The 21,982-nt window shown below is 38.7% G+C and overlaps 1 protein-coding gene across 2 annotated transcripts; it reads left to right on the top strand.

Annotated features, from left to right (window-relative positions):
* Positions 1 to 4,300: 4,300 nt before the first annotated feature.
* LOC110676353 lies at positions 4,301 to 21,661 on the top strand. Of its 2 annotated transcripts, none has more exons than XM_021843877.1 (4): positions 4,301 to 4,644; positions 11,517 to 11,630; positions 12,854 to 12,946; positions 21,310 to 21,661. In XM_021843877.1, exons 1-4 carry the CDS (start codon positions 4,627 to 4,629, stop codon positions 21,472 to 21,474), a joined length of 390 nt encoding a protein of 129 aa, XP_021699569.1. In that variant the 5' UTR covers positions 4,301 to 4,626; the 3' UTR covers positions 21,475 to 21,661. The 2 variants fall into 2 exon arrangements, with proteins under 2 accessions (XP_021699569.1, XP_021699570.1); XM_021843878.1 differs by having other exon boundaries at positions 4,307 to 4,644; positions 12,857 to 12,946.
* Positions 21,662 to 21,982: the final 321 nt, after the last annotated feature.

Here is a 21,982-nt window from a genome sequence, read left to right as displayed (position 1 = left end):
CGTTAGTTACTAACTATTTATATTACTTGCAAAGCAGATGCGAATTGGCAATTTAGAACATCTTATTGAGTTTATCGTGATAAAAAGATGAAATGCTTTAATAGGTTTATCACATGCGGAACTCTCTACTAGTCAATTCGAATAACTGGATTTGTTATTTATGCCTTCATTTCATACGAAATGTGTATTATCAGTGATTGAGGTGGATTTGTTGAATATTACATTTGATATGCACTAAATAACGGTCAAATCTAGATGTAGATTGCCGAAAAACATGTTATTATTGAGTATTTGGAGAAAAAAAAACACTTTGGAAGCATAAATGTCAGCTATTTCTCTTCTACACTTCAGAGACCACAAGTGGTGCTATATTTTCAACACATCTCTATGCATATTTTAACAAATCGTCTCAATTTTTCATAATTGAAAGATTTCAATAAATTAAATCGCACACGAAACTTAAAATTCATATGTAAAACCATTTTTTTTGTTCAAATGTCGCAATAACTGACACATTTGAACAGCTCAACGGTATACTTTCTTCTTCTTCTCTCTGGCGTTACGTCCCCACTGAGACAGAGCCTGCTTCTCAGCTTAGTGTTCTTATGAGCACTTCCACAGTTATTACCTGAGAGCTTACTATGCCAATGACCATTTTTGCATGCGTATATCGTGTGGCTGGTACTCTATGCCCTGGGAAGTCGAGAAAATTCCCAACCCAAAAAGATCCTCGACCGGTAGGATTCGAACCCACGACCCTCAGCTTGGTCTTGCTGAATAGCTGCGCGTTTACCGCTACGGCTATCTGGGCCCCTACCAATATACCGTTCATCAGAAAAAAAGTTTATTATTTTCCATTTTCCATGCTTTTTAAAACAACGAAATCTTATAAAAATATACTGAAATTTGATTGTTTATACAAAAGCCGATTAAAATGCGTGGAAAATATAAATTCCCTGAAGGGCGGAAAACACCAGAATCAAGTTGCAAGGGTGTTCTGTGTTTTTTGTCATAACGTTCATTTGGCACAATGGCCGTTTGGCATAATGAGCTTGAAACCAAGGATTTCTAAAAGGTGTCATTCCTTTTTACGTTTCTTTTGAATCCCACTGACGACATCAGGATTATTTTGGAATTATTTGTTACAAAACAAAATGTTGCTTAATGCATCAATCCCATGCTTTTGAATAAACTCATTGATTACCGACAGTGGAGAAAATATTGCAAATAGTATATTATTATTTACTCAGAGATCGCCTTTCTTCCAAGTATAAATTATTCTTTTGCGTTGCGCTATTGAAATAAATTTTGATATATTTATCACAAATTTAACCTTCTTTCTTTCAGCCTGGTTGTCCTCTTGAAATATTATCTAACAATAATTATAGCTTTTTTTCCTTATCTGTGAAGCCTTTTAACCACTGCTTTCATTATTTAGGAATATTGTGGTATGAACCATATTTTATTTGGTGCTCATCAAATATCCTTTCACAATTGAGATGTGATAGACATTGGTTGATGTGTCACACTGTCCCAACTGGGCACAACTCGTTTTATAAAGTCTATTACCCTATTAGGACTACCTTGCCAAATTTCCAAGGGCTCTAATATCCCTTTTCCAAATGTTAGCATTCTTTGATTAAGCAATGCTCCGCAGTTGCAGAGTAAATGCTCAGCAGTTTCATTTTCAGCTTGACAAAAACGACATTCAGAATTACAACTGTTAATATAAATTTAAAAAATGGTTTTGAAGCTGATATAGAACTTCCTACTAAAATAAGGATGACAAACGAATACGTTCATCTGCCCAATTTATCAGCAATAATATAAATAAATGAAGATATATCGATATATTTTCTCTGATGATACTACAGTAAACTGTCCATAACTCGATTTTTCCATCAGGGTTCAATCTTTTATTGTTTTATTCATAAATTCTGCTTCCATATGAAGGCTACTTTTGAATAATGCTGCAATAATGTTTCTTTGGATCTAAGCTTTCAATATTTTGCATATAAATTTTCTCTTTTTTCAATGTTTTTCTTCATCAAGTGTTATGTTCTTTTGTCAAGTTATGCTTTTTAATATCACGGAAAACCAGTTCGTGAATATTTGAGTCATACATAAACCTGTTTCCAATCAAACTGTTTTTCGTGACAATGTGATGTTCTAACAATTTTTGACAACCAGTGTTGAAAATTTTATTAAAACTTCTACTCAAGGTTTCGTTTTTTTTATTTTATTTTTTTAAATTGGCTGTTTTTAACACTTCTTATTATTGGTCAGGTAGAAGCATTACGATGCAAACATAACCTAAATTATGTTGGTATTTGTTGTCGATGCCTTGTGCTCTAGTCTGTTGAGAACTAGTCAGAAATTCTTGATAGGTGATGCCAATCTCGGGTAAAAGCATCGAAAAATGGCGACATTCAAGGAGAAAAAATCAGGATGTCAATTTTCAAGAGTGCAGAATAAATCACTTTTTATATATGATATCTTCTTCTTCTTCTTGGCATTAACGTCCCCACTGGGACAGAGCCGGCTACTCAGCGTAGTGTTCTAAGAGAACTACCACAGTTGTATACTGAGAGCTTTCTTTGCCAAAATTGCCATTTTCGCATTCGTATATCGTGTGGCAGGTACGATGATACTTTATGCCCAGGGAAGTCAAGGAAATTTTCATTTCGAAAAAATCCTGGACCGACTGACCAGACACCTTCAGAATGGTTTTGCTTTGTAGCCGCGGACTCTAACCACTCGGCTAAGGAAGGCCCCTGTTTATTAAGATTATAAGTTTCTATTTACAGTACAATACACTTTGCAAAATTATTCATATAAACCTTCAACGTTTTTGAGTCACTTTCTCACCACCGAAAATGCTTAAAATTTTTGGATTTTCAAAAGTTTGTTTTTGTTATTTGAACAGCCCTACCACAAGGACCCTTCTATAATCAGCAGAGACTGTTGCTTCCCCAAACCATGCATCATAATGTCAAGATGTTCTCCAATCTGTTTATCTTAAACAGCTTATATGACGCGAACCAGAATAAGAGTCCTGTTCTTCTACAAGTGCTCATTTAGATTTTCAACTAGCCAAACAACTCAACTACCTACTTGGTCATCCCCAGCCACTAGAAACCATTTAGTCGTATCATTTCCAGTGGTTGTGGCGTTTCGAAACCGCAATTCGTCGAGAATTGGCTTAAGTTGCTTGGTCAGTAGTGTTGTGCTCGCCGATGTAGGGGAGACTGGGTAGACTTCATCCCCGGTGTGACTTGATCCCACCCTATTTTTACGTAATCTGAAACATTTTTTTCTTTAAGTAATGTAATGCAATACTTTGTTAATACGAAAGACAATGTTTGAGCTGGAAATCTATCATATGGTATAATAAATAATGTTTAAGTAGCAGTTTGTTTTATTTTACTCAAAAAAAAAATAAATCATCAGAGATCTATTGAACGGTTTCGAAAAAACTTAATATCTCTGCGCATTTTTTTAACAAATCGCCTCAAATTTTTAGAATGCATAGATTTGAATAAGTAAAATCAAACACAAACTTAAAACTTCCTTATTTTAGAAGAGTGTATGTTCATTATGATTTGATTTGAAAGAAAGAGGCAGAGAACACTAAATTCCTTAACAAACATTACTTTACTTTACTTTAGATGGCGCTACGTCCTGCAAGACATGACCTACGCCACAATGTTACGAAAAACTAACTCGATCCATGGCTGCTAACCTCCAGTTTCTCGATCGCCCCACACTTTCAAACATACGGACATTATATATGTGGAGCACACTTATTCTATTTTGAAAATTTCTTTTTTTAGGCATTGTGATGTCTCTGACGATAAAATGAGTTATGTCCTCAAGTTTTATGAAAAAGATTCTGTTATATGTTTCCGATTTTAGTTACCTTCACATCAGTACATGTGTTCAAACAGGATCAAGTGTCACCTAACGTTTTCAAACGCTTAATAAGACATGTCATTGAAAGAACTAAATTTAGAGTACTTTTAACACAAATAAGAACTATTTCGTAATGTATGATCTTGCAAAACATGTTTACTTGAGCCTATGCAGCATTCTGGTCAATTTATGCTTTCCCTGCAGAGTTACAGCCTCATTAAGTAAGGGGGATCAAGTCTCCCCTAATGAATGCTGTATGGCGCAGTTGCTGGAGGTTTCTTTGCGCGGCTGGTTTCGTCTACAACATTCGCGCAAACCTTTCAACCGGCATCATAAGCCGATGTCCAATTAATATGGTGGGAGGCGAGCTCTGCAATGTGCTTGAGCTCGTGGTTCAGAAAAGGCCCTAAATTTAACATTTCAACTGCGTATACTCAGCTCAGTTTGTGTTTCGACCTCAACTTATTTGCACGTTTAACTTCCGTCACGCACTGATTCGGTGTAGTTGAAATCTTGTTGTACTTTCTGTGAAGAAATCACCCAGCGTTTGACTGTAGATTTTAGCTGTGTCTTTCGAAAGTTAAGAAGGACTTTTCTGCCCTCTGTTGCACCGACAACCAAGTGAAAGTTATTCTTTCATTTGAATAAAAACAGGATTCACTGCCGTGCCATTCTGTGCGAAGCGGAGAATTGACAGCAACAGATTTATCCACAATGGCTTTCAACGATAATGTGAGTAGCGAAAAGTTGAACGTGTGAAATGCAGATGTGATACAAGGTTAGGTTTGATCAAGAGATGCTGAGCAGAGACTACAGTTGGTCGTTCACAATGAGGTTGGATCATGATAAGTTTTTAATACATCGTGTTCTGTTTGGTGCCGTTGCTTTAATAGTTTTTAGTTTATACGTACGTTGTGCTGTGGATAACGTAGTGAACAAAATGTTGAAACTGTTGAAGGACACCAGTTATCTAGATGTACTGAATAGAAACTGGAATAGGTTTATCCCAAAGATGCAAATTTATTTATTTACAAAATAGACGCAATCAGTTGGTGTCAACACATTTTTATACTTTGTAGACCATTAGCACAGTTGTCGTTTCAAGCTTTTTAGATGCCAAGTGTATGTAGGGATAATTTTATCATCGAGTTATTAATACAATAAGTAAGCAACAATTTAATCTACTCGAAAAAAGTGAGGTTTCACGCTAACAATCCTGAAAATGCGTTGAATTAAATAAAACAGAATTAAAAAGACGACTTTGGTACATGATTAAAAATGGGATAATCCTGAGATCAATTGAATTGAATGCAGATATAGATCCATGCATTTTTCAAATATTGCTTTCAGATCAATCAATCAATTCAAAGCCAAGATATGTTGAAATGAAAAAAAAATGAACTGGACAGTTATAGATATTGCTGTGTGCGTTTGAAACGCAAATATCAAATGCGGCAGCACCATACGCAGTTTGATTTTCTTTGCCAGGTTGGCGGTGTTTTGGACCATGGTTGCCAAGTATTCTTTGATTGCCTTGTGTTACCACATTTGAAGCCCAATTAGCCAAGGTTTGCACGTCAAACGCAAACAGCAATACATGTAGTATACTTTAGATTCTAACTTTCCAAGTCCTCAAGTAGACTTTCTTCAGCGAACTGCTGTTTGCCTTTGTCGCGCAAATCTTGTCTAAATGGGCTTCAAATGCGGTAACACTTAGTAATCAAAGGACACTTAGCAACCATGATTCATAGCACCGCCAACCTAGCAAAGAAAATAAATCTTTGATTTCGCCCTCCTTGTGAACAATTTTCTCGCGTTTTGGGTTACTGCATTTGATATTTGCGTTTCAAGCGCACACAGCAATATAATATTTTTTTTATAGTTTGATTACAACCAACTTGTGCTTTTGCTGTTTTTACCATAAACACAAAACAAGTTAACAGCTAAGAGATACACAAAAGTGAAAAGTCTTTGTTTATATTGATGAAGCAAACAGTAATGAGGTGGTATTTTAGTGAATGAGATCAACAAATTACCTACATTTGGAAAGGATCTTCGCCATTATTATCCAAATTTTAATCTGTTCAACAAACAGTGGCTAGATAGAGAAAAACAACAACTGTATTGTTAGGAATATTTTGAATTTTTTGTGATTATCATACAAAACATTAATCTTTGAATATCATCATCGTTCCCCATATTGAAAAATTGTTAACACCTGTACACCTAACCTCCGTCAGAGAGTCGGAAGTGCAACTTTGACCATGCATATCTCTATCTTTTTCGAAGCAATGAAACCGGACACTATTCAAGATTGATGTTCATTCTTGGATTATTGAAATAGATGCGTCTACCCAAAGTTATTAAGCAAAAGACACTTCCTAGTTTTTTGAAAGAGGCATTTTCTTCACAAATTCAAAAATAAAACAAAATTAAAAGCGATGACATGTAGTTTTTTCAAGGTTAAATTGCTTGTTTGAATGTAGTTACCCAAAAAACAACACAAAAAGCATGTTTTCTGAGCTTTTTGTCTGTAAACCAAAATTGAAGGCTCTAAGATATAGTTTTTCGACATGAATTTATTTGCAGAGGTCAAGGGAGTATTGTAGAGTAGAAACATAATTTTTGATCACTCAAAATTGTTTTTAACTACAAAACACTATAAACAACTTATTTCCCGAGTTTGTTTGTCGATAAATAAAAATTCAAAGCTATGACATGTAGTTTATTTTAGGCATGAATTTGCTTGTTGAAGTCAAATGAACAGGCATTGCAGAATTCGCTCTCATTTGAGTATGAAGCACGATCAAAGCAAGCAAAGAACAACATCCCATCTGTTGCGGTCCACGATCGTCATTGTATCGCAAGGTGTAACAAGTCTGATAAATGGGAGCAGCGAGCGAGAGCCCCAAAGAGAGAGCTATGATAAAATCCATTTTTCTCGCTTGTTTACCGTTGGGGATAGGGGTTTTTCTTTACTGGCACGATGAACAATCCACGAACTTCCAATAGCAATAGTGCCCCCAGGCTTGGAGCATGTTTAGAAGGGTTTTATCATGCACTACTATCCCCCCAATCTGATCAAACTTGTAGCAGTATACGATAAACAGTCTCTCATAATGTGCAGCATGTTATGATAGTTACAGAGAGCGATACATGAGAGATTCTCTCAATTTTCTCAGGATTCAATCCCTGCAAATGAACATTTTGAGCAGAAATTGAAATTTCCGATTACCCTCAAAATTAACGTAGAGGCTAAAATGTTAGTAGGCGGTCTATTTTTAGATATACATAAGGCTTTCGATACTCTGGATCACCACATTCTGTTGGACAAATTAGAACGGTATGGTATTAGAGGGATTGTAAAACGCATTATCGAAAGTTATTTGTCAAATAGAAAACAGTATGTAGCTATTGGGAATTCTAAAAGTGAATTGAAAACAACAGATATCGGCATTCCTCTGGATAGCATTTAGATTCCTTGAAACAAGAAGCTTATTTTAGAAGTTAAGAGGTCTGCTACTCCACTGATTCGGAATCGTTTTCCTCCTAGATATCGAAAGATAAACATTTGAACTCGGAAAGAACTTGTCTCATGAGTTGAAACCAACCTCAGATGCTGATTGAGCCATTTTTCCACTTCGACCTCCTCATCATCTAGGACAAATAGGTGGGTCTTAGTGGTTTGTTACTTTTCCGACCGTAACTTATAAGTTTTAACAAGAACAGATACAACAAAAGTACAATATGGTAGATCTTACCCCGTAACGCACCTCGAAAAGGTGATCTACCCGCGTTACGGGCAAATTAAGATTCTTTGCATACTTTATTTTTTCAAAAATCGATTTAGACTAACATTTGGAAAGGGTCAAAGTTTTTTTTTACTATTTTTTATAAACCCATATAACTCGAAAACGGTAAGACCTACGAATAAGTGTTGTATGGGGGACTGTCGTGAAATTTCCTGAATTAAAAAAAAAATGTTGAAAAAATAAATCCAGCAAAAAGTTTCGTAATTAAATTTACTAAAATGGTCCCTTGGATCGCAGTTGCATTGGTCCAGTGTTCTGTAACTCTTTACCTCCCTAACTCGATGGTCCCTTCAATATCGAGTAAGGGAGAGTTAACTGTATTTGTCTTATTGGGAGTAGTTAAAAGAAATAAAACAAAATTATACAGAGTTTGTTTTTAATTAAATACAATTGATCTCGCACCAATCCGCTTATGAGAAAATCAACTTCGTCTAACAATCCGATGGTTTTTTTTTATGGTTGGATAGATATCAAAATAATATTCCATTTCTTATTTGGTCAAAGCCAATCTTAACAGATGTCTGGAAAGGGTCAATATTATGCTTATGAAAAAAGTCGTGGTTTGTTTTTATCATGCATAATTTTTTTTATCATTGCTATATATCCTAAAACGTAGTATATGCACATGAATATTTACATTATTTTTGGGCTTTACTGAATAAATTGTATATTTTTGGTTCATCCTCTGAATTGGTATACCGTTTTAGTTTCCATAGTCTTTTGCACGACTTGCTCTTTTTGCCATTCGCTTGAGAGTGCCACCAATAGCGTCACAGGGGCCTTTGCTGTGGAATGTGGCAAAAAAGTGCCACTCTGCTTCCAATCCATGTATTTTCTTGAAATTACATAAGCTGGCAATTTTTTTTTTATTTTTATGATGAGCTGTGGCTCTATCTGACAAAAAATAACTTTTGAGATTTTTTTTTACAAAATTTATCAAATTTGAAATAAATAGCTAAACTGCTACTGTGTCATGGGTCAACACTTCTGATATTATAATAAAGCTAACGTTTTCCAATTTATTATCTTTTTTATGGTAAATCTCGAATGGGTGTATCGTTGCTTGGGAATTATTCCAGTGATATTCTTGAGTAGCGTTTTGTATGATAAAACTATAATTTTCAACAAAGTCGCTGATTACCAGTACCTTTTGTTAGGAGTCTTTTTTGTTTGGTAGAAAAGAAGACTGTTCTTTGAAAATAAAATCATGAGTTATGAGCTTATCAGCTTTCTTCACTAAATATGTAACAAATTCTTCAACAGACTTTATTATTGTTTCTAAGTTACAGCGATCGGTGATGAGCCATTGCTGAAAAACTACATCTTCTTTGTCGCTTTCCTCTAAAAGCGAGATTAGTTCTTCTGTAATATTTTCTTTAGAATTACAATTTTCACATTCTCGAAAAAAAAATCAGTCGTTTTTACTAAAACATCGCATAACAGTTTTTCGCTAATTTCAGCCTGAGAGACAATTCCTAAACAGTTAAGCATTAATTTCACATTTTCGTGGTATGGGCACACACATACATTGTGAATTCCTGTGCTATCGAGAAGCCTACAATGTATTTGATTAATAAAACTTGACTGACGCAATGTGTCAACAATCTTGTAGAACAATGATAAAATTAATGATAAGTCTATTCTATTGATATGAAAAAGGTGATGCAACGCTGAAGAAGCAAAATGAACACACCGATAAGTGGTTCGCGAAGCCATTCCACTTGTAGGATTCATTTATCCACGCGCTTTTCATTCTCGTGATTCATTGCAAGGTTGCTTCTTCTCGTAAAGTCCAGCAAACACTCCACGCTAAGCCAGCTCCATGCAGCGCATGTGTTAAAACTACACAGAATGAAGCAACCAATGCAGAACTGGCTGACTGAGTGAAAATTCTGTGTAGGTCGCACTCATTATGTGAGTTGCCGACATGTTGGCCTTCGGCTGTGCGAGGATCGATGGAAACGGAACTGTCAATGATTTCGCGGCAGCAGTTGGCCGTTGGTGAGATGGGGAGTTTTCTTAGATGTTTTCTAGCAAAAAACCGGAAGATGGTCGCAAATGCGAAAGTTTTTTCCCCATTTGCTTCCGCTTCGGCTATACAAATGAAAAAATAACTGAAAAACAAAAATGGAAGCGAATTCCGCATTCCAAGCGTTCCTCCTCTGTGCGCATTTCACTCACTCAATTTTATTTACCACCGTTTACACAAAACTGTGTACAGCCCCTTTGCACAGAATCTGTGCTGCACGAAAAGAGGCAAGTTTTGTGCGCTCGGCACTCATTTTTGAGCGGAGCAAGTTTAGCGTGATTGTTTCGAGCCCGCATGAAGATGATCGAAATGAATATTTTCCTGCTCTTCGCGAAGAGCAGGCAGCGTACCGTTCACATAGGCCAGGAGAAGTGGATGAACTTGTCATTCATTTTTCTGTCAATTCTCATACAAAATCTACTTTTTCTTTGACAGAAATTCACTCTAGGTGAACCACTTCCCCAGGCCTATTACCGAGCGATGGAAAATCACCCGATGATAGCGTCGGGAGAAACATCGATCCGAAAATGAAACACGAACGAATGAAGAGCCCGAACGGTTGTTTGTGTTTATTCGCAGATTCTGTTTTGATGCCTACGAAAATTCATCGTGCCTCGCGTTTCCGATCGTTGTTCAGCAACAAGTAAACAAAGTAAAACCAATTTCTACATTTTGGCATCTTTCTTCAAAAATCATGTACGCCTCTTTATAAGACATCATCAATAGACGCTTTTGAACTTGTTAAAAAAGAACTCTGTATAATTCCGTTTTATTTCTTTTAACTGCTCCCAATAAAACAAATATAATCTATTTTGTGATTAAAACTCATTTATCACTTGAAAATATGTTCATACTAGACTGTTTAAAGCGAAATAAAAATAAAATAAAAAAATCATTTTGGACTTAAAAATTTCGATGTTAGAAATTTTTTTTCCCTAAAATATGCCCAATTTGCAATGTATGGACGACTTTAAGTAAATTTAATTACGAAACTTCTGAAATGGCCGTTTTTTTAAACCGACTCTGAAGATTTGAATCATGTTTTTTCAGTGTAGAAAATGTTTTTTAATTTTTTTAATATATTTTTTCAATTTCACGACAGTCCCCCTTACAACACTTTTTTGTAGGTCATACCGTTTTCGAGTTATACGGGTTTATAAAAAAGTAAAAAAAAACTTTGACCCTTTCCAAATGTTAGTCTAGATCGATTTTGAAAAAACAAAGTATGTAAAGTATGTTTGTTTCACATAGTCTTCACACCCAGAAAGTTTCATTAAATTCTGAAGGGGTGCTGCCAATTCGTTTGTCGAGTTGGCGTGAAACCCGTCTATAAAAGAAAATTCTTATCTAATACTCTGTTTTAACAAATTAGGCTGTTCCAGTAGGGACCTAACGTCATGAAAAATAAGAATAAGAAAAGGGATTATACGTAATCTGTTTTTAGTGGTAGCCTCAAAATTCAACATGTATTATCCACTATGGCTACAACTGACGTATGGCCAAAACCGGTGCTTCTACCCTATGTGTTCAATGCTCTTAAGTTTGTTTCGAAAACTGTTGACTTTTCAAAACTGCTCATAATTAAATAATATTTTTCAGTTTGTGAAACGAAACATTCCACATCATCCTTCTTTAATCTATTTAAATCATGAATCCTGTTCACATCTGTCGATTTCGCATCCATACAAGACCCAAATATTAGAAATCACATCTCATGCCTCATTAAAATAATTTCCATTTGTTTGCTTGGCTGTGCATTCCAGGTTTTCAGCGCTGGCTCGATTAATTTCCGTTTGACGTGTTCGGTGGTCTTTGTCATCGCGCTGTTGGCCACCCTCCCAAGCCTTTCCCAGACCGCAATCAACGATAATGAAGCGGTAATGGCAAATAGATCAGTATTTAAATCAAGTTTACTCAGCCCGTCTCGTCGTCTCATCGAGGGCTGACTTCCCAGCGTTTGGGTCACTGCTACACACTGCGCTCAATTTCATCCGCGAAACCCAAGAACCGAAGCTTCGTGGACTCGTGATGGCTTTTTGCCACGTGGCTGGACAGATCTACGCCATGCTGAAAGGGGAGTTTTTAAATAAAGTCAGTGATCTTGACATCTTTTTTGTCTTGGCTTCATGCAATAATTTGAAATCAACGAGAAAACAGTAGTGCGACTATCTACTAAGTGTGCAACAACCCATTAAATGTATCCACCGTGCATTATTTTCAGATTATGAAACTGTAAGATCGAAACGACGATTTATTAATTTTTTTCATAAAACTTCCCTTCATTATTGGCGTTAGATCTTGATGGCCAGCATTTGGAACCTCCTTCATCTTGCCCAATCCTTCCTGTTTCTTTTGAGCACAGTGGTTCTTAGCTAAAGTTTTGTGAACATTTGAGCTCTGGTATTTTTTTTAAATAGCGTTAATAGAAAGTTGATTGTCACATACATAAATGTCAGAATGTGGCTGTTAAGGCCGCACGGGACGTCATCATAATCACCCTATCCATTTCAAGAAGCAAATCCCAAGAACCACTCCATATATCGATGCGGAAATGTATCACTATGATTATATATATGTAGTGCACAACCCGATAAATTTTCAGCTTCATCGGTTCACTAAAACTCGAGATTTGCTTCCACAAAGTTTTGATGATTATTGTTAGAGTGAGACGAAAGATAGGGAAAATAACACGGTCTCCCGTGTCCCCTTAATAATTTTGAAGAAATTTCGGATAAATTTGGAGATTATGTGTTATAAACATAAAGTTTTCTTTTTCACGCCAAAGATATTACTGTAGTCGAATTATAATAGCCTTTTAAAAATATGTTACCCATTCAAACATATGTTGAAAATCAAGTTATTTTTGAAGTTATATGCACAATGTACTACAAAATAGATAGAAAAATGGATAACATTTAGTGATGAACTCGCCGAGAGCGAAAAGCTACTACAATAAAAAGAGTTACGAAGTTACTAAGTTAGGAAATAATAAATAATAAGTGCTAATAAATTTTCACAATCTCACGCAAGGAACCACTGCATCTCGCTTTAATATTTATGCACAAACTAACGCAGCGTTTCCTGTTTTCCAATTCGACAGCAGCAAATAGACGGGAAAATTGTTAACCAAGGAAGTGGATCCGAACAGAAGGCTGATGGTGCCCGCTCCAGCATCTTGGACAACATCTTCAACGTAAGTTTTGTGAGCCATGATGTAATTTACTGGTAGGTAGTAATTGAAACGAGCTGGTTGTTTCAACGGGATCATCGAAAAATGTTAGCAGTTTCGCGATGGTTTATTTATTGTGGTGTTATGTATCCTCGAAGTTTTCAACACTGGAAAGGCGGCTGGCAATTGGAATTATAATCACACTAAACAAAGTAGAACTCGGTTCAACCCTGTCACTACTGGAACAAATTTTCTTAAGAGTGGTTTAATCTAGAAGCGGTTGATGAGATGGTCTTGTCTGTCCAAATGTCGTTGTGGTTGGATTTTAACAAGCGAATCATGGACATAGCCAGCCTAGAGGGGGGCAACGAGAAATATAAGTGTTTGAAATCAACTTGTTGGTTTTTACGACGATTGATATTTTGTTTTCATTCTACGAAGATTGCCTCTGTTGCTAATATTTATAAAAAAATGCATCATAATGAATTTCTTGGAATCCATTATGTTTCTATTTAGGTTCTGCCTCACTCTCGCCAAATCACTGCGCACTTGATCTGCCCACCTAGCTCGCTGCGCTTCACGCCTACTTGTACTGCCCTGCCCAGCGTATATTTCCAGCTTTGTCCACCTTCTGGATACTGCGTTCACGGTAGAGTTGGGCGAGTTCGTTGTTCATTCTTCGCCGCCACACACCATTTGATTGTGAGGAATACCATAAGAATGTAAACAATGGCGAGGTGGCAACAGAAGTAGAATAAATCGGAAAAAGGAAGGTGTACCCACAGGATAATTCCCAACAACGTGTCGGTGTGGACGACCAGAAAACTTGGAGAAGTTAACTTCCTCCTGACCAAGTTTTTGTCAGGCCATGGATGCTTTCGGAAATATCTGCACAGATTCGGACATGTAGGGTTTTCACATTGCAAGCGTCCCAAATCCGGACAACATCATGCAAAATATGCGGAAACATGAAAGCATTTGGAATGCAGTGAACAGGGGGATAACGCAGATTATGTCGTTGCTGCAAAGGAGGTGGCGTGAAAACCAGAGAGTACCGGGTCGCGACCGGAGTGTAACATCCACAAGATATTGCCGAGAGACATTCTTTATGCTGAATAAGCGACCGAGAGAGTTTATAGTCTACATAAAACTGAACTTTATTTGTCATATCAATTCTTGCTAAAGGTGACTTCTGATCTCTCATAGCATGAGAACCCTTTCAGAGGGTTCGTCGGTTTTACCGAATACAACAACTTCTTCCTGTTTTAGTAAAAAATATATACTGATCGAAATTTGTTCACAACTATTTCTGAGAGCTTAATAACTTCATTGTTTTCGAATCGACATCGAAATTTCTATCTATCATTCCATTGAATTTACAATAATATTAATATTAATTTATAATAACTAAAATCTTAAACTAAAATCACAGTTCTTTTTTATCCTTTCAATATACATTTAAAACACTGGAGCACCTTGATATGTTTGGAATTGCTCTCCATCAAAAGAATCCTCGTCAGGCGGTTGTCTGGATCTAGTGGTGCAATTTTGCACCTCTCCTTATCATCCTCAAGTTCGCTCTTGTGTACATTTACACCGCTTCAAAAAGATGTAGGCAAAATTAGCCGCGACCGTTGTCTCCACTTTGCCCAAAATTTCAGGCGAACACACCGTAGTCCTAAGTCGACGCACGTCCAAAAATGCATTCGCATACACTTGACGAAAACGATTTGCACTAAACCAGCTATCATTCCGGTGTGTCATTTGCTGGAAATAATCGAACTTTTCACAGATATAAATGGCAAACAGAATCCAAAAGGAACAGTAATAAGTTTTAATGTGCCATAGGTGACTTGTAAACTGGATAGCTTAGCTTAGACTGACTACACATATCAATGGTTGCTATTCCGTGATTGACCGAGGTCAGTGAAAATGCACAAAGAATCAATTAGAAGATCGGCTGGGAATGGCCATAATCTTCTTCAGTGTGCATAATTCAGTGCCTCCATTTATAAATGGTCAATAACGGCGCCGGCCACGTCCTTGCAGTCAGGTGGGATTGGGGGAAGGAATGTTAGGGTGTAACCTTTGCTATTTGGAGACCGTGTTTGCCTCTGCATCTCCACAAAGGTTACTGGGAGGGATGTTTGTTAATGGGGAGGATCGTTGGGTCACAGGATTCACTTTGATAAGCGATTAGACCATGATAAATAATTATTTGTGAGCTATAAATATGCTTATATGTAAATATAATATTTTCATTTGGTGTGAACAATATCTATGTAGAGAACAATTATGCCGATACTTGAGGTGACGAACCTATCAAAGTTTGTTGAATAAAGTGTACCTTTCGCAAGTCTACACTCGTAGTGTCGAACCATTCAAAGTTTTTTTTAATTACAAAAATAAAAGTAAAAGGAAAAAGGTGTTTTGAGAAAAAAAAAATTGAACGTAAATAATTTATGAATCAGAGTTTATGTCGACACTCACAGTGACGAACCTTTCATAGTTTGTTGAAAAATTATTAAAGGTGCAATCATACATATTTTATAGATTAGATATAGTAGCATGAAACGAGGTCACCAATTGATCCGTCATCCTTGAGCAGCAACAATCCACTTTCAGCTTCACTGGTTTGCTCGGCTATATAAAAACACACAGAGAAAATAGGCACGCGACCCGAGAGGGAAAACAACTGACGACTGCTCGGGCTTTCTTGACGCACTGCCAAGGAGCAAGCGTCAACGTCGAAAGATCAAAAAGAACTTATCGAACTCGGCACTTTTTCACTTTACTCGACCGATGCGCGACATGTTTGATCCTGCCCTCATCGCCGGCCCCCGCAGGAGCAAGCGTCAAGGTCGAAGGATCAAATACAACTCCATAGGTGACTTGTAAACTGGATAACAGAAAAACAATCACAAATACTGCAGTGTACACAAACAAAACAATGACATTTGTCAATTAGTCTCTACATATTGCTTTCGGCGTTATTCACTTGATCAACAACAAAACCATCATGATGATGAAAAAAAGTGGTGTGCGTGGTTTGCTGACCATTGTTTTATCACAGTTGATTACAACTTCGGTAAAATTGCCACGCTAGGTAGTGTTAGTTGCGGAGAAAACCAAAATGGTCCTACTAATTGCAAAAGGCAAATTTTTGTTAACAATGCATAACACAAATAAACCAAAATTCAATTGATAATGGCCCAAAAAGAAAAATACATCTTCCACAAAACGAACAAAATGATAGGCATCAAATATACACTTGAATGTGACTTTTCACACCATGCCTCACTGCAAATGGAAAAATAAATCTTTGCGCATTTACAGGATCTATTATGTGCACGCGTTCTTAAAAAAGTTGATCAAATAAGTTATCTCGCATTTTCTACCAAAATCAACCTCCATCGCAATAAAAACTCACGCCAAATGCGTTTTGCAATACCGGCGGTCTTGATAATCGAGAAGAGAAATATCAAATCCGCCAACAAGCACTTCACAAGGTTTAGCCTACCGCAAAGAAAAACAATATCCCACATTTCACAAATTTTAGATATTGACAAAAATATCACAATCAATGCAAATGATCTGTGGCAGCCATAAAATACGCGGGAAGTTGAAAAAAAAAAAAATTCTCCTCGTCGACACTGTAACATCCACAAGATATTGCCGAGAGACATTCTTTATGATGAATAAGCGACCGAGAGAGTTTATAGACTACATAAAACTGAACTTTATTTGTCATATCAATTCTTGCTAAAGGTGACTTCTGATCTCTCATAGCATGAGAACCCTTTCAGAGGGTTCGTCGGTTTTACCGAATACAACACGGAGTAGGCTAGATCCTCCGTCGGGGAGTAGACCGAGTAAAGCGGGCATAGCGTAGTATCGGTAATAAGTCGTCATTCTCCGGAATTGCAGAACCGACCCTGGCACTTGGCCGACCAACGTCGAGTCGGAATAGGCTGGATCCACCGCCGGGGTCTAGCTGAGTAATTCGAAAAAGAGTACCAATAAATGGTCGTCGGGGCGCCTGCACGGATAAAAATCTGATCCCCAAAGCATGATTTGCAAATCATGAAATTCATAAATTGGTTAGGTCATAATATCAGGATCATAAATCATGGTTCCTGGAGTCATAACCATGATTCTTCATAAGCGTAACATCCAGTGAACTTTGCTTCAGCTCATTCGTATCGATCACTCTAATTTCAAAATTACGAAGTGGTTGAGTGGTAGGGTACGTGGCTATCAATCGGAAGGTTCTTGGCTCGAATCTCAGTGTATGCCATTTTTTTATTTATTTTTTTATTTTGTCGATCATAAACGGATGCGCGACTCAGCATTTTTGGCATTTGAATCATGATTCCGAGCAATCAGCCACAGAAACTTAACGTGTGTATTGCGTTACTGCAATCTGACTTATGATATCATGAATCCAAATCATGGTGTATTTTCATAAGATGAAAACACACAGGAATCATGATATCATGAGTCATAATCTTGTTTTTGGATTCTGATTTCTACCCGTGTGTGAACCGGAAGCTTCCCACCACCGGAATTGCAGGACCGACCTCGGCATCTGCCCGGATAGCATCGGTTCGGGAGATCTTCCACCGCCGGGGAAATCTTCGCCGGAGTAGGATAGATCCACTGCCGGGGACTACGTTGAGTAGTACGTAGCGTATCACCGGCTTGAATCGTCGGCGTGCCAGTACACCGGAAGCCATCCTTCAACTGGAATCGCTGGACCGACTTCGGCACTCCACTGCTTGCTTTTGCTTCTACAAACCAGGAGCATCTGTACTCCATGTTAGGAGCGGCTCACAACAGCATATGATCCCCATGTCAGGGGCGGCTGATCATCGTCCGACTCTAAGCTAAACTGCGCACTATGGCCCTCTGAACATTTAGGTAAAATGGAACCTCTCCGATGTACTGAAGACCCGCGGTTTCGGTATCGTAACGCTGCAGAAAGTGCGCAATGGTGCGAACGTTTCGAGGTAATCATACCATCTACCAGAGCTGCGGCAACACACGCGAGCTGGGAACAGCTTTCATAGTGATGGGTGATATGTAAAGGCGCGTGATCGGGTGGTGGCCGATCAATGAACGAATGTGCAGTTAAGAATCAAAGGCCGATTCTTTAACTTCAGCATAATCAATGTGCATAGCCCACACTCCGGAAGCACGGATGATGACAAGGACGCATTTTACGCGCAGCTCGAATGCGAGTTCGACCGCTGCCCAAGCCACGACGTCAAGATCATCAAAGGAGATTTGAACGGCAATGCGTACGCGCAGCATCTTGAGGCAGCGTTGCCGGATGAGGGCAAGCTCGATAGGGCCCCTTTTGAGGACTGCTGAAGGACAGTCAAAGCAGCTATTAACGACGCTGCCGAAAGCGTTGTCGGATATGTGGAAGGGAGCTCAAGAAACGATTGGTTCGACGAAGAGTGCCAGGAGGTTTCAGAGGATAAGAGGTTTCAGAGGAGAAGAGGAGAAGAGTGCCAGGAGGTTTCAGAGGATAAGAATACAGCGCGGGCTACAATGCTGCAGCATGGTACACGAAAAAACGTGAAACGATACAGACTGAAGCGGAAATAGCAAACCCGCCTATTCCGGGACAAAAAGCGCCGCTTGGAAGAGGTGGAATGCCAAGAGATGGAGTTGCTGTACTGTTCTCAAGAAACGCGGAGGTTCTATCAGAAGCTCAACACATCCCGAAAAAGCTTCGTGCCGCGAGCTGAAATGTTCCGGGATAAGGATGGGAGCATCTTGACGGACGGACGCAAGGTGGAAGCAGTACTACGATGAACACATGAATGGCGCAGAGAATACAGGCACAGAAGGTCAGGACAACGAAGGCGATGGCTACGTCAGCACAGCGGATAGTGGAAACCAACCTTCTCCCACATTGGGGGAAGTTAAAGATGCCATTAAAAAAACAGCTCAAGAACAACAAGGCTGCTGGCAAGGATGGTATCGGAACCGAACTCATCAAGATGGGCCCGGTTGTCTGCATCGGCTGGTAGTCAGAATCTGGGAAACGAAACAGCTACCGGAGGAGTGGAAGCAAGACGTTATATGCCCTATCTACAAAAAGGGCGACAAATTGGATTGCGAAAATTTTTGTGCAATCACTATCCTAAACGCCGCCTACAAAGTGCTATCCCAGATTCTTTTCCGTCGTCTATCACCTAGCAAACGAGTTCGTGGGAAGTTATCAAGCAGGTTTTATCGACGGCCGCTCGACAACGGACCAGATCTTTTCCGTGCGGCAAATCCTCCAGAAATGCCGTGAGTACCAGGTCCCTACGCACCATCTGTTCATCGATTTCAAGGGAAAATCATGGACGAGAACAGCTCTCCCAGGAAGCTCACAAGATTGATCAGTGCAACGATGGAAGGTGTGCAAAACTGTGTGAAGATCTCGGGCGAACACTCCTGTTCGTTCGAGTCTTGGCGGAAACTACGACAGGGCGATGGACTTTCGCGCCAGTTGTACAATATTGCGCTTGAAGGTGTCATGCGGAGATCCGGACTTAACAGTCGAGACATGATTTTCACGAGATCAGGACAATTTGTTTACATGTATATTTTTGCGAGAAAATTTTAAACGGTGGCAGATTTATTCACCCGCCTAAAACGCGAAGCAACAATAGTCAGGCTAGTGGTGAATGCGTCGAAAACAAAGTTCATGCTGGTAGGCGGAACTGAGCGCAACAGGGCCCACCTAGGAAGCAGTGTCACGATAGATGGGGATACCTTCGAGGTGGTGGACGAGTTCGTCTACCTCGGATCCTTGCTGACGGCTGACAACAATGTTTGTAGGGAAATACGAAGGCGCATCATCACTGGAAGTCGTGTCTACTATGGGCTCCAGAAGAAACTGCTGTCAAGAAAAAATCACGATGTACAAAACACTCATAAGACCGGTGGTCGTTTATGGGCATGAGACGTGGACTATTCTCGAAGAGGACTTGCAAGCTCTTGGGGTTTTCGAACGCCGAGTGCTAAGGACGATCTTCGGCGGCGTGCAGGAGAACTTAGTGTGAGCTCGCTCAACTCTACGGCGAACCCAGTATCGTGAAGGTAGCTAAAGCTGGAAGGATACGCTGGACAGGGTATGTTGCCAGAATGCCGGACAACAACCCTGTAAAGATGGTGTTCGCGTCGAATCCGTTCGGAACAAAAAGGCGTGGTAGGTGGATTGACCAGGTGCACCAGGACCTGGAGAGCGTGGATCACGGTCGAGAGAAGCGGCCATGAACCGAGTGAATTGGCGAAATATTGTTGGCGAGGCTTTATCAAGATTATTGATGTAAAGCCAAATAAGTAAGTAAGTAAGTAAAATCCTCATCAGATAGTAGGTTGGTGTCTTGGCAAAGCTATTCACTAGATCATGGGCTATCTGACGACGAAGTATCCGATTTAGAATTTTCCCGTTAGGTGGGGCTAGTTCCAATTTTCTTCAATTGTCTTTATCTCAAGATCCTAATCAGCTAGAAGGTTGGTTCCTTCGGCAAATATATTCAGCAATTTTAGGGTTATCTGGAGAAGAAAAATCTAAATGAGAATGTTCCCGCTAGGTGGCGCTAGCATGAAATTTTATTCAATTATCTGTATCTGAAGATCCTTATTAACTAGAAGGTTGTTGCCTTCAGCAAAGATTTTTAGCAAATTGCGGGCTATCTTGAGGTGAATATTTGCCCCAATATATGGCCGATCAGTAATGATTACCAATGCGATTCAAATAGTTATGAAGTGTGCCATAGCATAAAGCTGGCTACCAAAAAACGCTGATTAGATTTGGAATGGCTGTTCAAAACCTGATTGGACACATGATCGTAGCCTATCAGCAACAATATACAACAAATTTTTGTTTTAAAGGTTGATCCTGAAGATATTCGAGACATTACCTTTTCCCATAACCTCTTGATTTTTTCCGGGATTTAAATCAATGTTTTCCCAACACTAAATCAAGGATTCCTTCAGCAATCATTTCCTATAATTCTCGGTACTATCATTCCCGATTTCCTATGAAATTATGGGTTGACGTTCTTAATAGTATTACGTTCCAGACAATAGTTTAGAATAACCACCAATTCATAAATAAACTCTTTGGGTTCTTTCGCCCCCACCCATGATGAAGATTCCAGCTACGTCCATGGACGCAATTCTGAATAAATAAAATTATGTACAAACTACCATTCGAGCCAATCAGTTACACCCCATTCTGGTTTTCGTTGTACTCTCGATTAGACAGCAAATTCCAAAACACTGCATACAACAAGGGACTTCGATGTTTTCAGTCCATTCCAACCTTGGTCCGGTCTTGTAATTAAAGTTGGATTTATTATGTTCTCTTGTCTTTGTAGATTCCGATTCAAACCCTGAAGGCAGTCAATGATTTGGTGCAAAGTATCGCTGGTAACCTCCAAGCAGCCGGTTCGGGTAGCTATTTTCGCAGCAAGAACGATCTCAACAGAAACATCAACGTCAATATCGATGACGATGACAAAGACAAAAAAGAAAAGCATTGAAACGGTTGCTTGTGGCAGTCGCTGTGCAGTGGGTTAGAAATAAGTAATTATGCACCGGAGGCCTCGGTTAAGGGGTGTGCTTTAGGTTACATGATGGCGATGATGACAGAGAAGTTTTAAGTTTTAGCTGTGATGTAAAATAGATAAGTTTTATTGTACGTATAAATTGATTTTTTTTTCATGAGTAGAAACAATGTTAATTCATTTTACATGACATCCGTCCTACGAGTTAGATGCAGTGACTACCTAATTGCTTTGCTCTTTGAATACTTCATTAAAGTCTAACTCTTAATCATCTTTTAATGATTTTGCTTTTGAATTACGAAGTTTTTGGCTGACTGATTTCAGTTGCGTAATGACTATTACGACACTGCATAATTAAGGGCAGGAAAGTAGGTGACGGAATAAAATATATCCAACATACAGCGAGAGGCATTGTGTTAGGTAAAACAAAATTCTATAATTGTGTTAAGCGCTGGCAATACTGGTCTAACAAAATATAGGGAAA

This window comes from Aedes aegypti, chromosome 2 (genome assembly GCF_002204515.2).
Source record: "Aedes aegypti strain LVP_AGWG chromosome 2, AaegL5.0 Primary Assembly, whole genome shotgun sequence".
Classification (NCBI taxonomy): domain Eukaryota; kingdom Metazoa; phylum Arthropoda; class Insecta; order Diptera; family Culicidae; genus Aedes; species Aedes aegypti.
Note: the sequence above shows the minus strand (reverse complement) of the source record. Positions and strands in the feature narration are given on the sequence as shown.